At 31.4% G+C, this 23,098-nt stretch overlaps 1 protein-coding gene and 1 long non-coding RNA gene across 6 annotated transcripts; one reads left to right on the top strand and one right to left on the bottom strand.

Annotated features, from left to right (window-relative positions):
* Window positions 1–7,616: 7,616 nt before the first annotated feature.
* On the bottom strand, window positions 7,617–21,987 carry LOC111311760 (uncharacterized). Its single transcript, XR_016341622.1, has 8 exons — window positions 21,845–21,987; window positions 20,956–21,074; window positions 15,603–15,666; window positions 15,027–15,262; window positions 10,585–12,104; window positions 10,402–10,506; window positions 9,214–9,808; window positions 7,617–8,111 (listed from the first exon to the last, which is right to left on the bottom strand). It is a non-coding gene; the product is annotated as an uncharacterized LOC111311760 (long non-coding RNA).
* Window positions 8,631–20,854, top strand: DML1 (demeter-like 1). 5 transcript variants are annotated; one of them, XM_089759704.1, is made up of 22 exons: window positions 8,631–8,726; window positions 9,002–9,088; window positions 9,168–9,625; window positions 9,707–9,880; window positions 10,417–12,234; window positions 12,332–12,727; window positions 13,053–13,143; window positions 13,222–14,695; window positions 14,783–14,862; window positions 15,020–15,104; window positions 15,173–15,264; window positions 15,344–15,412; window positions 15,530–15,566; window positions 15,662–15,744; window positions 16,129–16,596; window positions 16,991–17,027; window positions 17,121–17,178; window positions 17,335–17,474; window positions 17,578–17,643; window positions 17,742–17,856; window positions 17,939–17,977; window positions 20,440–20,854. In XM_089759704.1, the coding sequence occupies exons 3-22, from the start codon at window positions 9,358–9,360 to the stop codon at window positions 20,562–20,564; spliced, it is 5,715 nt and encodes a 1,904-aa protein (XP_089615830.1). In that variant the 5' UTR covers window positions 8,631–8,726; window positions 9,002–9,088; window positions 9,168–9,357; the 3' UTR covers window positions 20,565–20,854. The 5 variants fall into 5 exon arrangements, with proteins under 5 accessions (XP_089615830.1, XP_089615832.1, XP_022767171.1 ...); XM_089759706.1 differs by lacking the exon at window positions 9,002–9,088; XM_022911436.2 differs by having other exon boundaries at window positions 9,168–9,880.
* Window positions 21,988–23,098: the final 1,111 nt, after the last annotated feature.

Genomic DNA, 23,098 nt, shown 5'->3' with positions numbered 1-23,098 from the left:
TCCACTGATAATGCCCACGAAAAGACTCTCCCTGATGCTATTATAGATTGATTGAAAAAACGAGATTCATTGTGCAAATAAAGAATAACGGACCTCAAATTATTATTATGGCATTTTCATTGTGTTGGTCCCCTAATTGTCATGAAGGTTAAATTGATCAACCGTGGTTAACATGACGAATGGGGCCAAAAAAAAAAAAAAACAACCATCAATGTAAAAGGAGTGGCAAGCGTAAGGATCAAGGAAACACTCAATTTTCTTAGAAAGGTGGGTTTCGGAAAGCATCTCTTGAAATATTTCCATACCTTATCCTTCATCTATTGCTGATTCACATTTTCTTCATGTTTTGTTTGTTTTTTTCCTTTCCTTTTCCACTATGAATGCACTTCCCACATCCACCGTTCAACTTGTTTTGGGGCAACAAAGGACACCTAGAAAGAAAGAGAGTCTAAATATGGCTTTTTCATAATTCAAGGGTTAATTTAGTCTGTTTGTATAATTATTCTTAAAAAATAATATTTAATAAATTTAAAATTTAAATTTTAATATTTATAATGTTTTTTAATTTTCATATGACGATCTTTTTTATATAAAAATATATAATTTGCTCATCTACCAAGTGGATATTCTCAATTTTAAAATTTAAGATTTCATGGGTCTTAAAGATATATATATATATTTTTTAATTTTGAATGAACGTAATAAAATTTATGAAAAAATAAATGTATAGTACTTGATTTTCTTAGTAAAATTATATTTTTCTTTTCTTATCAGTTTATAAGTCTTTTTGCTTTTGTATAACATGATAGTATCATAGGCTCACAGCTCAAATCCATGAATAATTTTTGTGCATCTAAATCAAAATTTGAGCTGGGCCTTGGATAAAATATCTAAAGCTCAAGGCTAATTTTACTCGAATTCACATATATATAAATTATATATAAATTAATTCACATATATATATATACAAATTCAAAATAAAATTATATATTTTATTAAACTTAATTTTAATTTTTAATTTTTAATATATATTAATTAAATATAATTCTATTAAACTTAATTTAATCATACTTTTTTAATTTTTTATTATATAAATTAAGTTTAGTGGGTGAATTTATGATTTTTTTTATTCAGGCTGAGTTTTAAAAAATTTTAAAACTCAAAATTTTAAATCAGGCTGGACTTAGGTAAATATATAAATTTGATCCAAATTCAACCCATCTCATGAACACTTCTAATCATGGCCCATGCCTGCTACACCTTTGCATATATCGTTAATCTTATATTAAAATTTTGTATTTTTATTACTTTTATGCATAATTTTTATGACAAATATTCATATATCGTTAATGTACAAGACTAGAGTTAGCGTGCATCACATGCATGACTAGTTGCAGTCTTGGCATGTCACTTTCGTTGCTTTTGCTTTGGCTTTTGCTTTTTGTTTTTTTTTAAGTTTAAAATAATAATTACAATTTAGAAGGGGAAATTAAAAATATAGCTAAGAGTGTAGCTTTATTGTTATAATATTAGATCAGGAAATACTTAGATGGATTTAAAGCTTAAGAAAAGGAAAATGTTAAAAGGGAACACTAAATAGTATATAAAAAAGGAAAAATTTTTCTAAAATTTTAAATGATAAATTGATAAAAGTAAAATCAAAATAATGATAAAGGTGCGAGTCACCTTTCTTCTCATGACAAAATTTGAGGAAAATAATGGGTGAAATATAAATCTATATATTAGTATTTTTAAAGAAAATTAATCATGAAAAATATGAATATGATAATTTTAAATACACTCGATTATATGATAATTTTCGTGTTTTATATATATTTAATACGAACTAAACAAATATAAATATACAAATTGTCACAATCCTTAACTTAATTGCTTTAAAGTAAAATTTTCATCAAATTATGAAGATAAATTGGTTAGTTAAAAATAAAAAATAGACTCAAGATTTTTCAAATGAAAGGAAATAGGTGAAAAATAAAATTAGAAGTGTTTTATTCCATCCGAAATAATAATAATAACTGTAAATGTTGTATTTCCAAAACAAAAAATAGATTATTTTGTTTTATACCAATATGTTATTTGTGTTTTGCATCAGATTAATCTATTTATACAAGTACATTAATTAAAAATTAACAATAAATATATATTTATTTAGTGGTAGTCAGAGCATTGAGAACTACATTACTATCGAACAACTCATTCATTGATTGATTCTGAAGCAAACAAATAGGCAAAAACAAATGTACTATGGAATTAAACATATTATTATGAATCCTAAAGAATAATTATTAAGTACATTAGAAGATTTTTCTATGCACATTTATTAAAATATCTTAAATCAGTTTTCCTTAAATTAGTTACTTAAAATTTTTCGCTTGTGCTTTTCAAAAACTCGAAATTTGTATGAAGAATGAAATATAAGAAAGGGGTAATAGATATTATTTGGATTTCCTTAGAAAGGTTTTTGAAGATTGAAATCATTTATTCCTAAATGAATAATCAATAACCAAATGAAAATGGTTAGATAAAAAAAAAGGGAAAGGAGTTAATCATTTTGGATTTAATGATTGAAATTATTAATTTTCTAATATGAAAGGATTAAATTTGGGAGTGGTGGAATTTTGAAAAAAAAAAAATTTATGATTTGAAGAGATGAAAGCCACTTCAATTGTGAAATAAAAGGTTTGAACCTTCTGAAAAAGAAATTCGAGATTTTAAGGGTTTATTAATACAGTTATGAAGACGAATTAGAGGGAAAAAAAAAAGTGCCTAATAAGTTGAGATGTGGTAACCTCGTACACAACCATTCATTCAAACTCTTAAAAAAGACACGTGTCACAATAATAAGTACCGTAAATTAAAAATAGATGCATTTTAGATAAATTTTCCTTTCTTTTTTTTTTTTTTTACATTCAACCGTCAGCCGTCAAAATTACTTTTTGAATGTAGTAATAATTTGGTAATGATACCCCCAGGCGACCAAAAAGATTTAGCATGTCAATTCAAATCAAAGCAGGGCTAGCGTCAAATCCTTTTGAGCATTTAATGCCCGATCCATTTGTTTCTTTTTCGCTTTGTGCAAATCCACGTTGCCTCTTTTGGAAAATTTTACAGTGTTCCAAGAAAATTTTTTTAGCATTTTCGTAGAATTCTCCAATGATTAATTTCAGCATTCAACAAATTACAATTGAATTCTTTCTTTTCTTTCATAGATGAAACTGATATAGATTTGAACCAAATTTAACCATCAAGTTAAGCAGTCATTTTTTAAATATAAAATTTAATAAATCTAAAATTTAAATATCACTTATATATTTTTTTACCTTATCACATGTTATTTTTTTATTTAAAATCATCAAAAATTAAATTATAATTATCAAATTTAAAAATTTAATATTTTATCAAATGAGTGTTAATAATTTATATATTTTTGGAAAAAAAATTTCTTATCAAATTTAAAAAACATGAGTTATTTGTCTTGTTATAAGTATTCCTTAAAAGTAAAACATCAATTAAAATTTTGTTCATGACACGTGTTAAATCAAATTCAACAAGCATTAACTCAAAAACCTCGTACCTTTTTTCTCGAAGTTTTAAATTAAAAAAATATTTAAAATATTTAATATAATAATATAACAATAACAACTTTGACCCATCCAACCTGGAGCTTCAATACATAAAAAAAAAAAAAAATCTATTTTAAAATATCTTTGAAAACATTTTCACGGTGAACATTTATCTTTATCAACAAATGAGCTATTTTGCATCCAAGACAAGAAGTTCCAAAGGCAAGAACTTAACCACCAGCAAGCAATCTAAAATTGAACGTAACCCCGTCGCTGGCTCGAAAAACTAGCTTTGATGTTAGATCTCAAGTTAAACAAAAAGTACACATCTTACATGACCAGTGCATGTTTTCCATTGCTTTGGCCTAGCGAAAGTGTTTTCAAATAACAAAGCAGATGCCATCAACTTTTTTCAGTTACATTATTTTACTCTTGTACTGAATATGACAGAAAAAAAGTACAACATTTGTCACTAGATGTGAAAGTTGAAAGAATGCTAAAGACACTGGAAGTATGCATCAGATACGTGACAGGTCCCTAACACAAAGCTGCATGTCAGGTTTATCGAGTAATCAAACCAATAAACTCAACCAGTAATGGAAAATTTCCACGTGTCAGACCTAGAGGTTAAAAGCACCAACGGAGAAGGAAAACAGGGAGTGGGTTTAGCAATGTCGAGAAAGAGAATAGTCAGGGAAAACCCAAAAAGGTTAGATAAGATTCCCCCAATCGGGCTCGAGAGTCGGCAGAGCTGTGGAGGTGACCGACAGATTGAAAGGGTACGGTCAAGCTAAAGGGGGTAAAGCCGATGATGCTAGCTTTTAGAATGCCTAATGGCAGTGATCAGCTTAAAAAGTCTCTCTAGAGGAAAGTTTGAGCTAAATCCGAGTGTGAAATATAAAAACATATAAATCAATTTTTTTATTTATCTTTTTGTTTGATTTTATATTTAATTTTGTAAAATTTTATATTGAAATATTTTGATATGATTCAAAATTTTTAAAAATAAAAATTTGAAAAATCTTTAATAATTTTAAAAATAGATATTAAAAATTTTTTAAAAACTTTCAAAAATTCAAAAATGAATATATGAAAACCTTAAAAAAATTTTAAAAATTCATTTTAAAAAATTATATGATTTTTCAAAAATTTATGATATTTTGAAAATTTATTTCTCAAAACTTATATGAAAGAAAAATAATAATTAAATAATTTTACTTATAAATTTTTAAAAAATAAAGCTACGGTGTCAAGAGAAAAAACTGGGATATATTTAACTGTACTCCTACCAAAAAGAGATTTTTCCTTATCAGAAAAATTAAAATAATCTACTCGAATTTTCACTAAAAATTTCATATATGACTTCTAAATGTCTAATTGTTTTAAAGGCCGTTCAGCGTTATCCCAACTTGGCTTTTGAACCAAGAAGCAAAGCTAAACTGGTGAGTTGGCAACAAAACAAGGTTTTGAAAACATGATAATAGACCCACTCTTGAATACATAGACAACAGAGTTTTAAATTTTATAAACAAAATTAATAAGATGACGCATTCTTTTAAAGTATATTACAAAAATAGAAAAATTAATTTAAAAAAGTGAAATATAAATCAATTTCTTAATCTTGTAGAGTTAAAAACTATACTGTAATTTCTCATGATAAAATTAGCCCTTGAACTATTTTCTTTTCTATTCTACTTTAAAAACATTTATAGCATTTTCATCTTTTAGTATATTAAGTAAAAATAACTAAATATAGCAAAAATATAGTTACTTATTTTTAGGTTGAAATAATTTTAATTTTAAAAAATTTGAACTATATTTTGTATAATTTTTTTAAAAAATAAAACTTAATATTAATAAAAATGAATATCATAAATGACACTTAAATTATAATGACATATTTAATATGATATCTAAATTTTAAAAACATCTAATTTGACACTTAAATCATAAGTTTATTAACTAATATGATACTAATTCTTAAAATAATTAGTTTCAAATGGTAATACATAACATACAAATAAACCTCTAACTACTAAATTAAGAAATTCATAGTTTAAGTACTTTAAATTTTTTTAAATTCAAATACTATATTAAATATTTCACTATAATTTAAACTATTCATGACTAATTTATTTTTTATATTGTTAATAATAATTAATTACTTAAAATAAAAAATAACTTTTATTATTTACTTTTCAACATCATATTCTTTTTAAACATTTTAACTTTTAACAGCAATGTAAAATATGAAAAATCTTAAACCACAATTTTTTACAACATTTTTCAAACATATTTTTTTTGTCTAATTTTTTTTAATTACAACAACAATATTAAATTAAGCTAATCTATAATGTAATAAAAAGCAAAAAATAAAAAGATTTACTTAAAATTGTCAAATTTTGATTTGTTGACAACTGAAACTAAATCATAAAATTAGAAAAAAAACTAATAAAATATAGAATCACAATTATAAGTAGAAAACATGACTAGAATAACAGATTCCTATAAATATGTAAGTACTTTGCTTTTGATAATTAACTTTTTCAACTTTGATTTTGTTTTAAATATATTATCCGTTAAAATATAAAAAATACTTTGCAAAAAATGAACAAATCAATGTAACAAAAATTTAAAATAACAATTAAAGTTGAAAAAATTTAACTACAAAAAATAAACTCAAACATTGTTTATAACCGAAAAAGAGTATAATTTGTCTGCACGTAAAACAAATATCCACGCATTTCTTTACTAATTAAGAAGCTTAAGAATCCGTCCTTTTTGCTTATATATGCAAACCTACCTACTTTTTTATTTTTTATCTAGAAAAAAAATCTTATTTGATCATGGATTTATATTTAATGCTATTAGTGTATAAACACTATACATTGTCATCCAATGATATCATCTCATTATTAAATAAAATTTTTTAAAAAAATTAATTTTTTGTATATTTATTTTAAAAATTTATATTTATTCATTAATAAGATAATATTATTTAATTTACTAACAATATCTAAAATTTATACATTGAGAGTGCATCAAATATAAACTTTTTGATCATTAGATTACCAAGTATAACAACTAAAAAATATTAACAATTATCACTAGAGGAAGATAAATTTAAATTTAAAGTCATTTGATACATAAAATGATGAATAAAATAAAATGATAATTATTTTATATTATTTTGATTTATATCTAAAAATAAAAATAAGATTATAAAAAATATTAATCATCTTTTTGGTATAAAATAATTCAATCCTTCTAAAGTAACCAAAATTATTTTTAATTTATAAAATTGAACTTATATATCTATTATACCCTTAAAAATTATATCAATAATTCAATTTATATAAACTTTAAAGAAAAATAATTTTGATTAATAAATAAATTATTTTATTTTAATCTTTGACACATCAAACATAAAGTAAAAGATATTATTTAATATAATCTTATTCATAATATTATTTTATTTTATGTTATCATAATTTTATATACCGAATATATTTTAAATCCCTTATACTACTAAGATCTTTATGTATTCAAAAAAAATTACAAATCCTAAAAATCTTCTTTCAAAACAAAAATTAATGATACTATTCAAATATAAAATCTTAAAGATCAAATCACAAAACTTTCAAATTTCCCATTCCTCTGTGAAATAAGATTTGAAATTTATGTTTTTATCAAAGATAGAATACATTAATTATTAAAATCATGAAAAAATATAGAGTTTTAAAAGATTAGTCATAAATCTTTAAAAAAACAAAACAATTATAAACATATTTAAATATATATATTAAACAAACAAACTAAAAACTTTTTGATGATATCTTTTTAAAAAACACGTGTTTTTTAAAAATTAAAATATTATTATATATAAATATATGTGCATGCATGTGCGTATAAAAGTAAACTTACGATTTATGACAGTTATAACAGTAGACATCGCTAAAATCTTGGTGGCTAACTATTATAACGGTCATACTCACGTACTTTTATTTATTTTTATGTGTCATGCAAAATTTTGAATGAAAATTTTAAAATATTACGCATATCAATCTCATCAACTAAAGAAATTTTACATCATCGCATCCATTATTGCCACTCATGAACATTTCCCCACCATCCGATGAAAATCATAAAAACTTTGAGCAAATCACATTAAGCATCACCTACCTACAATTAGTAAAGCGTGCACCTTTCCACCACTAGACGGGGGACCACAAAGGGCATTACCGATGACCCAACTTAAACTAAACGGCAATATAAAAGCCTAAAACCCCTCTCGAAAGCATCGCCAGCCCTAACGGAGAAATTTGACGGCGTCTAAACCAACCCTACCCAATATTGACTTTTCACACGCTCTCACGTGCCAAGTGTCAAGACCTCGCCATGTACGCATCTTTGAAATTTTTTTTTTGGGTCACGTGTTTGGGCCCTGCCTCGACGCTTCACACGCCCTGGTCATTGGCCACCTTAATAGGACAACTTTGCCCCCTCTTTTACTTCTAAAGCCCCGTACTGAAAATAAACTTAACGTTTTAATTATCTTAAAAACTTATATTGGATATAAACATTACAAACAAGACAAGAAAAATACCTATTTAATATTATTTATTATTATTTTTTTATAAAAGTAGTAACATGAACAGAAGGTGATCACTTTTTTAAATTAAAATATTTATGGATACTTTTAAAAAATAAAAAAATAAAAAAAATTTTGGAAGCAATTTTTTATTTTTTTATCTATAAAATTGATAAATTTATCTATAATTTATATATATTATAAATAAATATTCTTAAAAAAATTTAAATCTATCTATAAATCAAAAATAAAATAAAATTTAAAATTTAAAATTATTAAATATTACTTTTTAATAACGATTGCATTAACTAACTAAACTAAATACATAAGATTCAATATTATTTTATTGTTATAAAAATGTTAAAGCTAAATTGTTATAGGGAAAAGGAGTTATCAGTTTCAAAGCTAACATGTAATAATATATAAATGAACTGGTCTTTCTATTTGGTTTTTCTGTCCCTATTTTCTCTCACTTCTAGGAGTGATTTCATTTTCATTTCCCTGGGCTTCAAGTGATTGAATCAGATCTCCAGCATTGACACATTTTTCTGGTAACTCTTAGATTTTAAAGTTTTTTTTTTTTTTTATTTGGAGTATTTTATTTTTTTAAGTTAATATAATCCAGCAACAGAATATAAATTTGCATTATCTATGGAGATTACAAGGAGAATTGGTTGAGATTTTCTTTTGTTCCTGTTGCTACAATTTTTTATCCAGCAGACAGAAAATAATAGCAAGTATAATAATAAATGAATTTATGCACTCAATTCTATAATTCTATAATTTTTTTCTCCCTCGCTCATCAATGTTTGCCATGAAATGGCAGGATGAAGGTCGTCTGTAAGAGATCTTTCAGTTTAAGAAGCTGTTTTTTAGAGCCATTTTAGGGAATTAGGAATTCTGGGTTTCAGAGGTACTGCTTAACCTCAAACAGGATACTATTGTCTCTACCTATTTTAGCTATGCTGATATAATTTTTTTTCTCTTACTAGGCAGGATTGCTTCAATAAAATGAGGTTCACAGTAAAGGAGGCTTACCTCAATAAGCAAATTTCAGGCAAAGGCTAGCTTTTGATATGACGACTGTGCTAAAGGACCTGCGGACAGTTTTTATCTGGCGGGTGAGAGAATCAAGCTGAAACTTTTAAGTTTTAGCAAAGGATTCTGGAACCGAGAAAAAGAATGAGCAAACAAGGCGAAGAACAGTTTGAATTCCAACATCCATTGGTTCCAGTAAACCCCTTTAGGCCTAATCTCCCAAAACCACCAGTGATCCATGCTGGGAGACAGGGAAACGAGATATTTCAAACAAATTGTATGGGGCCAGAAAGATGCTCTTCTGGGTTTACGCAGGAATCTCAAACTGATAGAATAATTGCATGTTCTGATTCAGCCGGTTGCAGAGAAGTAAATGGAGGCGTTAATAACTTGAAGGGAGCTTTTGTTGGGAGTAAGTGCATTCCGGATGATAGCAATGGGCAGGGGCAATTCTCCCTGAACCTGGCTGAATTCAGCAATGTTCCTTTTGCAGATCTTCTGGCTCTTGCAAATGCAGCCTCAGCTGCATCTACAAATGCAGCATCAGAGGGAATTAACAGACATCATCCAGAATGCAGCTCAGCTGGGCTCTTACCTGTGCATGTAAATTTATCAGCTCAACAAAACATATGGATTGATGGCAACTGCACGCCAAGAAAACATCAAAGTAAGCATAAGTTTAACCTTTATCGTTCCTGTAAGTTAGCTATCTATATTTCTATTACAGCATCTAGTTGCCAATATGTTGCAAGAGAGACAGACAGACAGGCAAAGAGTTAAAACTAGTGTTACAGACAATTAAGAATTTAAGATAGCAGTTAAGGAAGAACAATGGAGATCTCTAGCAAGAAAAATGGCCTTGGAAATGTTAATGTTAGAAATGAGTAAAAAACAGACTATCAAGTATCCCTGGCCATCTTAATTTACTCCTGTTTTCCAGCACTGGTACTCTTGTTTTATTTAGAATCACTTTTGATGCAATTCAGAGGACTAAATTTTCATTTCTTTAAGTTACTTAAAACTATAAAAAGAATGGAAAGCACATAATTCTGCAACTTGTTCTTAAGTATACTTTCCAACACAACAATTTTCCTCTTGAAAGAATTTCTTTGGTAACTGTCTCATCTGTTATTAATGTTGAAAATTCAGAATTTTTTAGTTTAATCACATGAATGAGGTGAAACTTACTTAAAGTGTTTACAGAAATCAGTCCTCTCCAGAATCCATATGATTTTGATCTGCCTGCTGGGACAATGGATGCACTCTCTCACACAAGCATCTCTGACTTTGCCCCTATCACACCAGAAAAGGCCACTAGAGTAGAAAGTAAAGAGGATTCAGAAATAGAAAATTCATACATGGAGAACAGACCTGAGAAAAGAGATGAGCAAGCAAATGAACTGGCTGGTACTAGGGTTGATGTGAATGGACTTCAATGCAGTATAGAGATCCAAAAGCCTGTTACAGAGTCATCCCTGGCGGCTATACCAAGCAAGGAAAATAACAATCCTGACAATGGAGGTATCCATCTTGCTGACCTAGAGAAAACACCACAGCAGAAACAAAGGAGGAGAAAGCATAGGCCGAAGGTAATTACAGAGGGCAAACCTAGGACCAGAAAGCCAGTGACTCCAAAGCCCAGTGGTTCTCAAGAAAATCCAACAGGTAAGAGGAAATATGTACGAAAAAATAGACTAAACAAAGACACATCAATCCCCCCAGGAGAAGCAAATGCAGAGAATTCAACACGTAAGAGGAAGTATGTGCGAAGAAAGGGACTCAACAAAGACTCAATGATTCCCACACATGAAAGTGGACAGGGGGCTACTCCTACAGATACACTTGAGCATAACAAGAAATCATGCAGAAGAGCCTTGGGTTTTGACACAGAAGGACAAGAAAGAGGGGAAAGCCCTGCATGCAAGCCGGCCTGCAATTTAAATTCAACTTCAGGGACAGAAAACCTGTGGAAAGGAGGAAGTCAATCAAAGTCCATAATGCAGCTTTGTAGCGGAATTGAATTGGCAGCAGAAAACACAAAAACTGGCATTGCCTATGAACTAAACCAAAAGTTGAAAGAGTACTTATCTTTGCCTGAAGATCAAGCACCACGCACACCACTTCCAACCAAGAATAATCCCCCATGTAGAAGACAAAATGCCAATTCCCAGAAGCTCAATAATAGGAAAGATCAATGCAGTGCTCATGATGTACTGAAAAAAAATGGACAATCTGTTGGACAATCTTTGTTACAATCCAATGCTCAGTTGCCAGCAAGAAGCCCAAATGATTCCAACTGCAGCACCAGCTCAGTACTGAAGGGAGGACAAGCAAGTGAATTAAAGACGAACAAATCTACTGCTACTCAACAAGCGTATACCAGTGCTGTAAATTCATATGGGAGCCACTACAACAATTTATACGTATACCAGATGATTCCAGGGATTCAATTTTCAAAAAATCACAGGAGAAAGAGAACCGAAAAGGGACAAACTTCTGCCACATCTAGTGCATCATCATCCATCACTGCTGCAAAAAGTCTTGTGCCTGCAGAAGTATGTCTGCTAGATAGCATTGAAGTAAGCCATCCATTTAGTTCTACTGGAGTTCCAGCAAAACTTGAAGAAGCAGGAAGAAATTTTTCTCTGAATAAATTGCAAACTTTTAATTGCATCATGGCTTCAAATCAAACAGAGAGTCTAAAGAAAAAGAGAACCAGAGGAGCCACACAGGTTCAAGACTTGGCTTCACTCAATGGAATTGCACTATGTAACAGGCACCCAGAATGCTATAGTAGTCAATCACCAGTTGCTTATGACATGCGGGAAGTTGGGAACTCTGACAGACCTCATACAAGCATAGAAGCCCTGATGACAGAGATGCAAGCAAAACTGGCAAAAAAAAAGCGATCAAAAAAGAGAAACTGCCTTGTAAATTCAGCATGCTCCAGTACAAGTGAAGCACAATTGCACAAGAGACTTGTCTTATCTAATCAAAACCAATTTTCTCCAAAATTATTAGGTATTTCAATTTTCTGCAAACTTTCCTTTAAATCTTTAAGTAATCTACACAATCTACCAAACAGTTCCTCTTAACTCATTTAATCAACTTGGTGCAGGTACCCCTCCAGAAGTAATATGGAAACAAATGGTTTCTCCTGATGCACTTGTTGAACAATTCAACCAATTAGACATAAACAGGGAAGGTAACCCCATTGCATATGAAGAGCAGAATGCACTTGTCCCATATAATATGAGATACCAAGAGCACAATGCAGTTGTTCTTTATGGAGATGGAACCATTGTACCATTTGGTCCTACCAAGAAACGACGCCCTCGGCCCAAGGTCGACCTGGATGAAGAAACAAATAGAGTATGGAAGCTTCTCTTAGAAAATATCAATAGTGAAGGTATTGATGGAACTGATGAAGAGACAGCAAAATGGTGGGAGGAAGAAAGGAGAGTATTCCATGGACGTGCAGACTCATTTATTGCTCGCATGCACCTTGTACAAGGTAACATATAATTTTCTAACATTTTCCTTAATAGCACCCTAAATGAATTGTTTTACAAGCATTTGCTCAAGAATCTTTAATTGCATAGATTATTTTATTGAATAATAGTATTTATCATACTGTGCAAAATGATGTTTCAATGAATACTATTGTAGTAAAAGACACTGCTTAACCTGTCCACCCCACATGAAATGTAACTCGATAGCTAAGGTAAATTGTTACATGTTCAGATATTAGAATTTAGAAGGCATTCTCTCTCTCTCTCTCTCTCTCTCTCTCTCTCTCTCTCTCTCTCTCTCATAAGAGTACAATACCATTTCTGCAGGGGATAGACGCTTCTCTCCGTGGAAAGGATCAGTTGTGGACTCTGTGATTGGAGTCTTCCTTACTCAAAATGTCTCTGACCATCTTTCTAGGTAAGCAAACAGTGCTAAGAACATTTAATCATACAAAAGTAAATAGGAAATATTTTTATTCTGTTCAGCTTTTTGCAGTTCTGCATTCATGTCTCTCGCTGCATATTTTCCTCTCAAATCAATGAGCAAGGAAAAGATATATCATCAAGCCGGGACCAGCTTAGCTAATGGAGCAGAGTTCTATGTCTTGGAGCCGGAAGACACTATAAAGTGGGATACAAATACATCAATTCAACCAGTTGGTGACCAAAGTTCAATGACTGTTAATGGTTATGGATACTCTGAAGAAAAAGAGGTTGTCAACAGCAAGGAGTTGTCTGGAAGTAGTACTGCTATTGTAAGCTCAACAAATGAATCAAAGTGCAAGCTGTTGAACTCTTGTGGAAGTGGTTTGGGTACATACTGCAACTCCACTTTAAACAGATTGAACATGGAAACTCTTGGGAATGGTACTGAATGCTTCAAAGGAGATGAAGAGACAAATGATGTCCTCTCATCTCAAAATTCTGTGGTTTCATCTGAAAACTCTGTGGATTTTTCATTGGTTCAAAATGCCGAAAGAACAGGATCATGCTCAGAGTGCAACTCAGAAGGGGGCGATCAGACTAAGGGGCCTATTTTTGACGTTATGAATAGCTCTACTTCTTTTGTACAGCTTCTACGGATGGCTGGATCTGCCAGGCTGCATGAAGTCTATGGTCATCAAAATATATCCACGAATGAGAACTCAAAAGTCAAAAGAAGCCAATTCCAGAATGACCAAAGAGGAAACTGCGATAATTCAGGTCCTAAAAGCTTCACTATAGAAGACATTATCCCATCAGCTAATTATCATCTGCATCTTACTCTAAACTCAGAAGTAAGAGAAATTGAACACTTTGAGATGTTCAAGGAAGAAACAAGATCCTCTAAGGCTTCTAAGATGAAGGATGAAAACATGATAAAGGGACAAAGCCCCTTAACAGAAGAATCTGCATGTCAAACGATAGATCAAAATGATTCCACCATGTGTGTGCTGGTGGCCCTACAATCATCCAGTGAAAATAATCACTCAAGCAACAACATTCAACAAGATGAGACAACAGTTCCCCACTGTCAAATGAGGCTGCTTCAAGACCCAAGAAATCTTGTTGAATCACCAGCTGATACACAAAACAAAGAAATGTTGAGACATGTGGACATGACAAAACATTTGGAAGAAATCCTAGATATTACAGAAAGCACTACGGCATTTGATAATCAAAGAAGCCCACAACAGAAAATGCAAGAGTCAAACTTGTTTACACATGACTCGTCATCTAATAAGGGGCTCAACCAGATGAATGCTGGCAGTTTAAAATCAAAAGGCAAAAAGGCTAACAAAGAGAAAAAAGATGATTTTGACTGGGATAGCTTGAGAAAACAGGCTGAAGCCAATGGAATAAAAAGAGAAAGAACAGAGAAGACAATGGACTCACTAGACTGGGAAGCAGTGAGATGTGCAGATGTTAATGAGATTGCTAAGACAATTAAGGAACGAGGGATGAATAACATGCTTGCTGGGCGAATAAAGGTAAAAATCTAATATTGTAGGGTAAGTTTACCAAAATTTCCACTAAGCTTACTGCATAACAGCTGATTGAAAATGAGTTGCTCACAGGATTTCCTCAACCGGCTTGTTAGAGATCACGGAAGCATTGACCTAGAGTGGCTGAGGGATGTTCCACCAGACAAAGCAAAGTAAGCCAAAGGAACCTATAGAATGTAGACCTTTTTGCATTCATAAGACCATTTGGCATTGTCATATTAGAATGCATATCTAAGTCAAAGATATTACTTCTCCACCTTTATATATAATTAGAATGGAGAGCTACTTAAACATTATTCCTTGTTGTAGAGAGTACCTGCTAAGTATAAGAGGACTGGGGCTAAAAAGTGTTGAGTGTGTTCGGCTTCTGACACTTCACCATCTCGCTTTTCCAGTAAGTTAATTAATTGCATAAGTAACCATAGCAGAAAAGACAACTCAACTTCCATATTTGCCTGACAGGTTGACACAAATGTTGGACGTATAGTAGTAAGATTGGGATGGGTCCCCCTTCAGCCACTGCCAGAGTCCCTTCAGTTGCATCTCCTAGAGCTGTGAGTATTACGAATTATCAAGCAACAGATAACCATATATTTGAAAGAAAGCTGCTGAATTTAAATTCTGCCTACTTAGGTACCCCATCCTGGAATCCATCCAAAAATATCTTTGGCCCCGACTATGCAAGCTCGATCAAAGAACATTGTAAAGAACCACTTCACTTTAGTACTTGATTCAAGCAAATGCATTTATTCGGAAAAGAAAACAAATTTCTTATTAGAACTACACGTTTGCTAATTCGTTGAACTATATACTGAACAGGTATGAGCTACATTATCAGATGATAACATTTGGAAAGGTATGATGTATATATGTTTACAGTGAAGAAACTTACTTCCTTTGCTGATCAACGTGCTAAGGCTGATAGGGAAAACGTTTCTGAGATTCATGCAGGTTTTCTGTACAAAAAGTAAACCAAATTGTAATGCATGTCCAATGAGGGGAGAATGCAGACATTTTGCCAGTGCATTTGCAAGGTTCGCTTATGAAATATCTCAATTTTAACTTTTTAAATGTACTTCCAGTGAAACAAGATCAACTTGTGTGAGTCTGCAACTGTCTAGAAAACTTTCCATACTCCTCGTAAAGTTCAGATGAAGCATCAATCCCCAAAAAGCCAAATTATCAATTCTATCTACAAATGGTCAAGATATGAAGTCACCACACAGAGATAAGAATTTGACAGGATTAATAGATGAGGCTTTTACATAAGCAGTATTTCCACCAATAGGGCAATTGTCAACCTTTTTGTTTTCATTAAGTGTGCTCTGACAATAAGATAATAGAGAATAGTAGCGATCTCGTAGAGAAACCCCAAAATCATTTAACAAAATGACTTACTCATAAACCATATTATGCAGTGCAAGACTTGCCCTGCCAGGGCCAGAGGAGAAAAGCATTGTCAGTGCAACTGACAACAGCAAATCTGATCAAAACCATGCTGTGATCATTGATCAACTGGCTCTGCCCTTACCCCAGCCAACTGAGCAATCAGACATAAACTGGCAGTCTGAAGCAAACCAGCAGTCACAAGCAAAATATGGGGGCAATAACCCTATCATTGAAGAGCCAGCAAGCCCAGAACCTGTGTGCACACAAGTAGCAGAGAATGACATTGAGGACATCTTCTATGAGGATCCTGATGAAATTCCGATGATCAAGCTTAACATGGAAGAGTTCACCCAGAATTTGCAGAATTATATGCAAAATAACATGGAACTTCAAGAAGGGAATATGTCAAAGGCTTTAGTTGCTTTAACAGCAGAAGCTGCATCTATTCCAACGCCCAAACTTAAGAATGTCAGTCGGCTAAGAACAGAGCACCAAGTGTAAGTAGGCACTTCCCATATCTCTGAAGTCTTGAAAATAGAGAAACCACAGTTAACTATTTCATGAACGAGTTTGTTATTACTAGCTCCAGATCAACATAAAATTAAGCTTAAATTATAATTTAAAAAAAATTTCAAGTTTTAGCTCTTTTAAGCTATGGTTAAAAAATCCAAAATGTTTAAAACTATAAAATGCCCATCCTGCCATTGTACTTATAGGAACCAATTCATGAATATAGCAAAGTATATTAAAGAAACATAATTAAACTTCAAAAATAGAGAAGTTCTGCTAGAAAATGGCACAAAATTCAGTGTAAATGGTACCAGAAATCTTTTTATTTCATACTAATGGTATCATTTTTTTCCTTCCCCACTCCTTGAACCCATCCTACAGCTATGAACTTCCAGATTCACACCCTCTTCTAAGAGAGGTTAGTTATTTCTAACTTTATTGATACAAGAATATTTTCATATTTCTATAAGCTCAGTTTTTCTTATATTAGAGACTTATGGTTATCTTACAGTTGGATAAACGAGAACCTGATGACCCAAGCAAGTACCTTCTTGCCATATGGACACCAGGTATGGACAACATTTACTAACATGGCATGTTAAATTCCCTCTAGACCTCTTGAGACAACAAAATATTTTGAAATTTTGGGTAATATGAGCAAGGAGCTCATAAATATTTTACTGGAATCCTGATTGATTTCCCTAAATGCATGATGCTTACACAAGGTGAAACGGCAAACTCCATCCAACTACCTGAAAGAAGTTGCAATTCCCAAGAGCATGGCAAATTATGCGATGAGAAGACCTGTTTCTCTTGCAACAGTATTCGGGAAGCAGAATGCCAAATTGTCCGGGGAACACTTTTAGTAAGAAAATAAATTTGATATCTGCTATGAAGAAACATAACTATTGTATTAAGGAACACTACTTCAGAATATGCTAACCAATCTAATAACACATCATGAACAGATACCATGTCGAACAGCAATGAGAGGGAGTTTTCCCCTAAATGGCACATACTTCCAAGTTAATGAGGTAAGTTCAGCATGCAGGTTCAACCTGCTCCTTTCACACTTTATAGCCATTTGATCTTTATCAAGCAAGTAATGATGAAAAATACGATTCCTATGCAGGTATTTGCCGACCATGATTCTAGTCTGAACCCAATTGATGTTCCAAGGGAATGGTTATGGAACCTGCCAAGGAGAATGGTTTACTTTGGAACCTCTATACCTTCAATATTTAAAGGTTAGAAGATTTCAATAGAAGACATTGCTGATAAATGGAGCAAGATCAAACACTGATTCTGTTTATGTTTTTTGTCTATTAGGCTTAACAACCGAAGGAATTCAACACTGCTTCTGGAGAGGTGAGAATTATATTTATCAATCATTTTAACCTTGTGTCATGCTATTTGTGGTGATTTGAAAAGTTACCCATAAGTATCCATGTTCTTACTCCTACGTGCACATGAACGTCAAAACCTTGAAATTTTGTGATACATACCAGATCACCCCCTCAAAAGCTTTGAACTCCTAACTCAAGGGACATCAAGGACACAAGAATGGCCTTGAGCCCTTGAGAACTGGATCAACATAATATCCCTGTTTAACATTTAACAATAGAAAAGAAAAGAGTTACATCATAGCGTTAAACTGTATTTTTATTTTATATCAAAGAGATCATTGTGATTATAGCAGCACTTTCTTCAGTTAGCTTGACAGTACTTGATAAGTACATGCTTCACTCTAAGTCATCTTCAATTCTCCAAGAAAAAGTCCTACAATTTTAAGGAATCAATCCCTACTTCCAAGGACTTCTTCAGAGTAAGTAAACCCCCCCACCCCCACCCCCCCAAAAAAAAAAAAGATAGAAGTAGATAATTTTCTTATCATGGAATTCTAATCATAGTAGATAAGAAAAAGATGTCTCATCATTGGAAAAACTGAAAAGAACAACTAAGCACTTTTGAATCACTCACTGCCTCCGCTTACTAACATATAGATTTAAAAACTGTCAACCACATACACATAAGACGAACCCAATTTTCCATCCACAGCAGTCTTGTTCTAATTGGGCTTATAGCATCTTCATGCTACACCAAAACATAAGGTCATTTCTTGCCGTAGATACCCCATTTTGGTTATAATATTTTATTCTTTAAAACTGCTCTAAAATTTCTAAAGTAGAGGCTAAGTTAGAACATATAATAAGGTTGTTTCATGGAACAACTTTACTAAAGTTTACTTCACTAAGGTTGCTGGAATAACACTTTCACGAAACAGCACCTTCATGGAACAATTCTTTCATGAAACAATACCTCCAAAGAATAGCTCCTTCATGTAACAGCTTTTTCAAGGAACACCATGAAAGCTCTTTCACTAAGAGTTGCCACACTAAGAAATATTCTACAACCAGCACTTAATCTAATGTTACTTCACCATAAAGAAAGAGTAAAAATAACCTCGGAATATGACAAAATTCTTGAGTTAACTTTACTATTGGAATGTTCCGAAGACTTTGGCTTGATGGTTCAAATATGGAGATAATTAGAAAGTCTCCTGTTAACCTTTCCTCAAAATATGAGTGCTTCTCCTTTTCTTTCAAAACAGATAGTGGATTCTTATGTTCACTATTCACTATTCACTATTACCAAAAGCTAAACTCTTATCATACAAAGTATTAATATATTTTGTAATTGTCAATTTTACTATTATTCCTATTTGATGCTCAAGATATGTAACTCCTATTTTTAAAATCTATAAAAAAAAGGTTCTCACAACTTATTTAGGGACTTTTGGTAGACTTTGGCAAATTCTCAATCATCTCTCAAATTCTCTCTACAATTCTTTCTTCCCAAACCCCTTTCTCAACCTTATTCTCCTCTCTTCTACACCTTGCTTCACCGACTACATCCCGCCATTATACTTAGTACTTCAAGGTTTGTTCCAGTCTTCCTCTTTGCCTTCTTCTGGCACATCACGTTTTACTTATTTGCAATGTTTCCACTTCTCACCAAAAAAGCCCCTTTACACCTGTCATCCATATAAAGATCTCAAAAGAACATTGGGACTAATACGAATCATGCAATTATAGCCCTCTTTCAATTTCTGGATCAAATGGATATTAAACTAGCTCAACCAGCCCTATTTTAATTTCTTGACCGAAATAGAGATTGAAGTGTCTCAAATTCAAACTTAAGATAGGAATTCACATCAAACCAAAAAACCTTGTTAATATTGCTCCAACCACGAGCTACCCCTTTCAGCGCATTGTAGCCATAAACCTCCACAAATAAGAAATCATGCCTTTTACATATTTGATATTTCGCACGGTCTAACAACTCTTAGCCTATCCATTAACAATGACATCACCTCATAGTGTAGCTTAACAACGACAAGTAGTTAAACCTAAAATCTTTTATGCTATCACTAATGCACTCACTGGCTTACCCACTTATATCATAAAATAATTCCTCTTGGACCCCTAATCATCATTTTGGGGAACTATTGCATTAGCATGTTCTCAGACAGCCTAAATTCAAAATTTTCTGACTAACCAGTACTGCAAGCATTGCCTATATAATCTTAAACATAGTCTTCAACAATAGAACACCTGCCTTATTCTGTTCATTTTATTCAGAATTTTTTTACCACCAGAAGCAGAAATAGAAAATTCTATTTAAACTTTTCTTTTTTTTTTGTTTTTTGATAGTTGCACTTGATCTTTCCACTACCTGGACAATCTGCAAATGTTCAGTCATTTCTGATAGAATTTAAATCATAAAACAAATTCTCTATTTTCTCACTGCTATTTGTCGATAAATTGCAGGATTTGTTTGTGTGAGGGGATTTGACCAGAAATCACGAGCACCCCGTCCTCTAATGGCCAGATTGCATTTCCCAGCCAGTAAGTTGACCAGAGGAAAAGGCAAGGGTGCTGGTGAAGATGAGTAACTGATAGCACAGTGATAAGGATCCAAACAAGTCAACATTGACCAAATAACCACCTATTAAGAACGAGAATGGAATTGCATTTTACAATACTGACTTGGTTTGTAGGGAAATGTGAAAACCTTTGTAACCCATAATGAAAAAGACATGTAGGGCTGTATACTGTTTAGCAATGTTGTAATTATTTAGTTTCATGCTCAAAATTTGAGCAATTTTTCAGACAAGAAACTGTGTCATGTGCTAATTGAAAAGCCCTTTCCTACAATGAACAAGCTTGAAGCATACGTTCTTAACATACTATATGGCCCATGCCATCTTCAAGCATCTAAATATGCACACAAACACCAATTTTTGTCGACCTTGACAAGTATTGAAGGTTTAAAAGAAAGTTTACCGGAGCTTACTAGATGGTTCACGGTGGCACGGATTATGATGTAGCAAAGACAGGTATGAAGTATAAACTCAGCAAACAATATGGGTATTCCACCATAAATGACAAGAGTTGAGAAGGATCTGCAAAAAAATTAAGCAATCTGGATGTCAAGTATAAGTCAGAAAGACATTAGCCTGGTTATTTCATGTATTTCTGGTTTTCTACTTAACATGGCAATCTAAAACAGACGTCACATCAACATGATCCAAAATGTCAATTTAAATCTCATTAAACATATTCCATAGTTTCAATGCTGCCATTTGCCTTACAATCAACCATCAATAGAACTTAAATTCAACAAAATCCGATAAATTATGCGTTCTTGATCAAAGAAAGAATCTTCCAGAAATCAAAATAGCTTTAGAATTATCTCTCTCAATATTGAATATCACATTCATAAAATTTTTCGTGCAATAGTGGAAACAAGATGCTGAATCCTACAAGTCATTTCGCCGATTATAATGTTACCTAAATAGACCAAAAAATGAATCAGTAGCTGATAACACGGACTTCATTGCAAATTCAATATATTTTCTCTCTCTCCATAATTGAAAATCGGGAAACCGCTACCATCGAAAGTTGAAACAATTCGCTAAATATGGACAAAATCCTGCTCATAATTATTGAATGTCTCTAATCTTAAATTAGCTAAAATGAAACACAAAAAAAAAAAAAAGCAAGAAAGCTGCGTCAGATTAAAAAAAAAAAAAGCAGGTTTCATGTTTTTAAATCAAACGAGCGGACGAACGCGCACATAAAAATATAAAAAAAGCTCGATTCAATTCAAACACTTGAAAATTCTAAAATAAATATAAACTTTCAAAAGAAAGATTTGGATCAAGAAACGAACCTTTTTTTTTTTTAATTTGTAGTATGACGAAAAAGGTAAGGTTAGGAAGGAAGAGAAGCAGCAGATGGTTGGATGGCTCGAGTTTGAGAAAGAGAAGTGTTCAAGAATTTGCTACTTTTGCCGCCTTGCCGCCTTTTTTTCTCTTTTTTCATCTTTTTCCCTCCTTATTTATCTAAATTTTTAAAAGGCCTTTTCGTTTTTTTGGGCCCCCTCATGTCCGACCAGTACTGGGCTCTTGATTGGACTATTCGGCCTGTATTTCACCGACCTGTCGGTGTAGCTTTTGATTGGACTTTTTGGGCCTCTTTTTCGTTCATTTTTTAATATTTGTTCGGTTAAAGGCTTAGTATGAAAAAAAATTTGCTCCCATTAATGCTTTTATTACTTTTTTTTTCTAGTAAAAAAACGAATAATGCGTTTAAGTAAAAAAGTAAACATGTAATGCCTTTATTAAAAAAGAAAAATGGAAATGTATGGTTTTATTTTTAATTATATTTTTGGCCAAGGTTTTTATTTTTATATATAGATTAATTATTTTATAATTAGTGTTATATTTTAATTATTTATTTTTAATCAATTATTATATTTTGTTTTTGTCTTAAGTTCCATTGGTGTTATTTTTATATCGCAAATTTTCTTTTCTTTGGTTTTTATTTTTTATTTGCTTTTTTTATAATTAATTTTTATTTATTATTTAAAAAAATAATAAAATATAAATGATTCGGTGCCTTAGTATATAATTGATTTGGTCTTTATTTTCAAGCTTGGTCAATAAATACTAACCAAAAGGCAAAAAAACTCAATTTTTGCTCATTTGCTTATAAATTTTAATAAATTTGATATATTAAATATCAAAGCATCCAATTTTGGCTATGAATATTCAATTCAAATGCTTTCAAATCACCCAAACAAAAAAAAAAAAAAAAAAGATATTAATATGATGAACGAAGGCTAACGATAGTTGAATTTTATATAATAATGAATGACTTTCTACTTTCTAACAAAAATGTTGCTTTTAATATTTTCATTCCATAAAATTTTGTTTTAATGTGTTAGCTCTTACAATAAGTTTGTGTATTAGATTTTAAGAATTATCCAACAACATCAAGATAAATTTTAATGAAACATTAAAACTTGAATTCAAAATCATTTGGTATAAAAAAATATATATCATATTTAATCAAAAATACTTCAAAATTTAGTGTGGACCAAAATATTTCATTATTATTTTTAATCTTACTATTCATTCAAATG

This window comes from Durio zibethinus, chromosome 1 (assembly GCF_047325235.1).
Source record: "Durio zibethinus cultivar Kanyao isolate XHJ-2024 chromosome 1, ASM4732523v1, whole genome shotgun sequence".
Classification (NCBI taxonomy): domain Eukaryota; kingdom Viridiplantae; phylum Streptophyta; class Magnoliopsida; order Malvales; family Malvaceae; genus Durio; species Durio zibethinus.
The sequence above is the reverse complement of the archived record's forward strand: the minus strand, read 5'-3'. Positions and strand labels throughout refer to the sequence as shown.

Excerpts from the sequence above, each read along its gene's own strand:
- DML1 (XM_022911438.2), top strand. The coding sequence starts at position 9,358 with ATGAGCAAACAAGGCGAAGAACAGTTTGAATTCCAACATCCATTGGTT. Across the intron at positions 14,696-14,782 it reads TGCTTGCTGGGCGAATAAAG|GATTTCCTCAACCGGCTTGT; the intron begins GTAAAAATCTAA and ends AGTTGCTCACAG. Across the intron at positions 17,978-20,439 it reads TCAACACTGCTTCTGGAGAG|GATTTGTTTGTGTGAGGGGA; the intron begins GTGAGAATTATA and ends GATAAATTGCAG.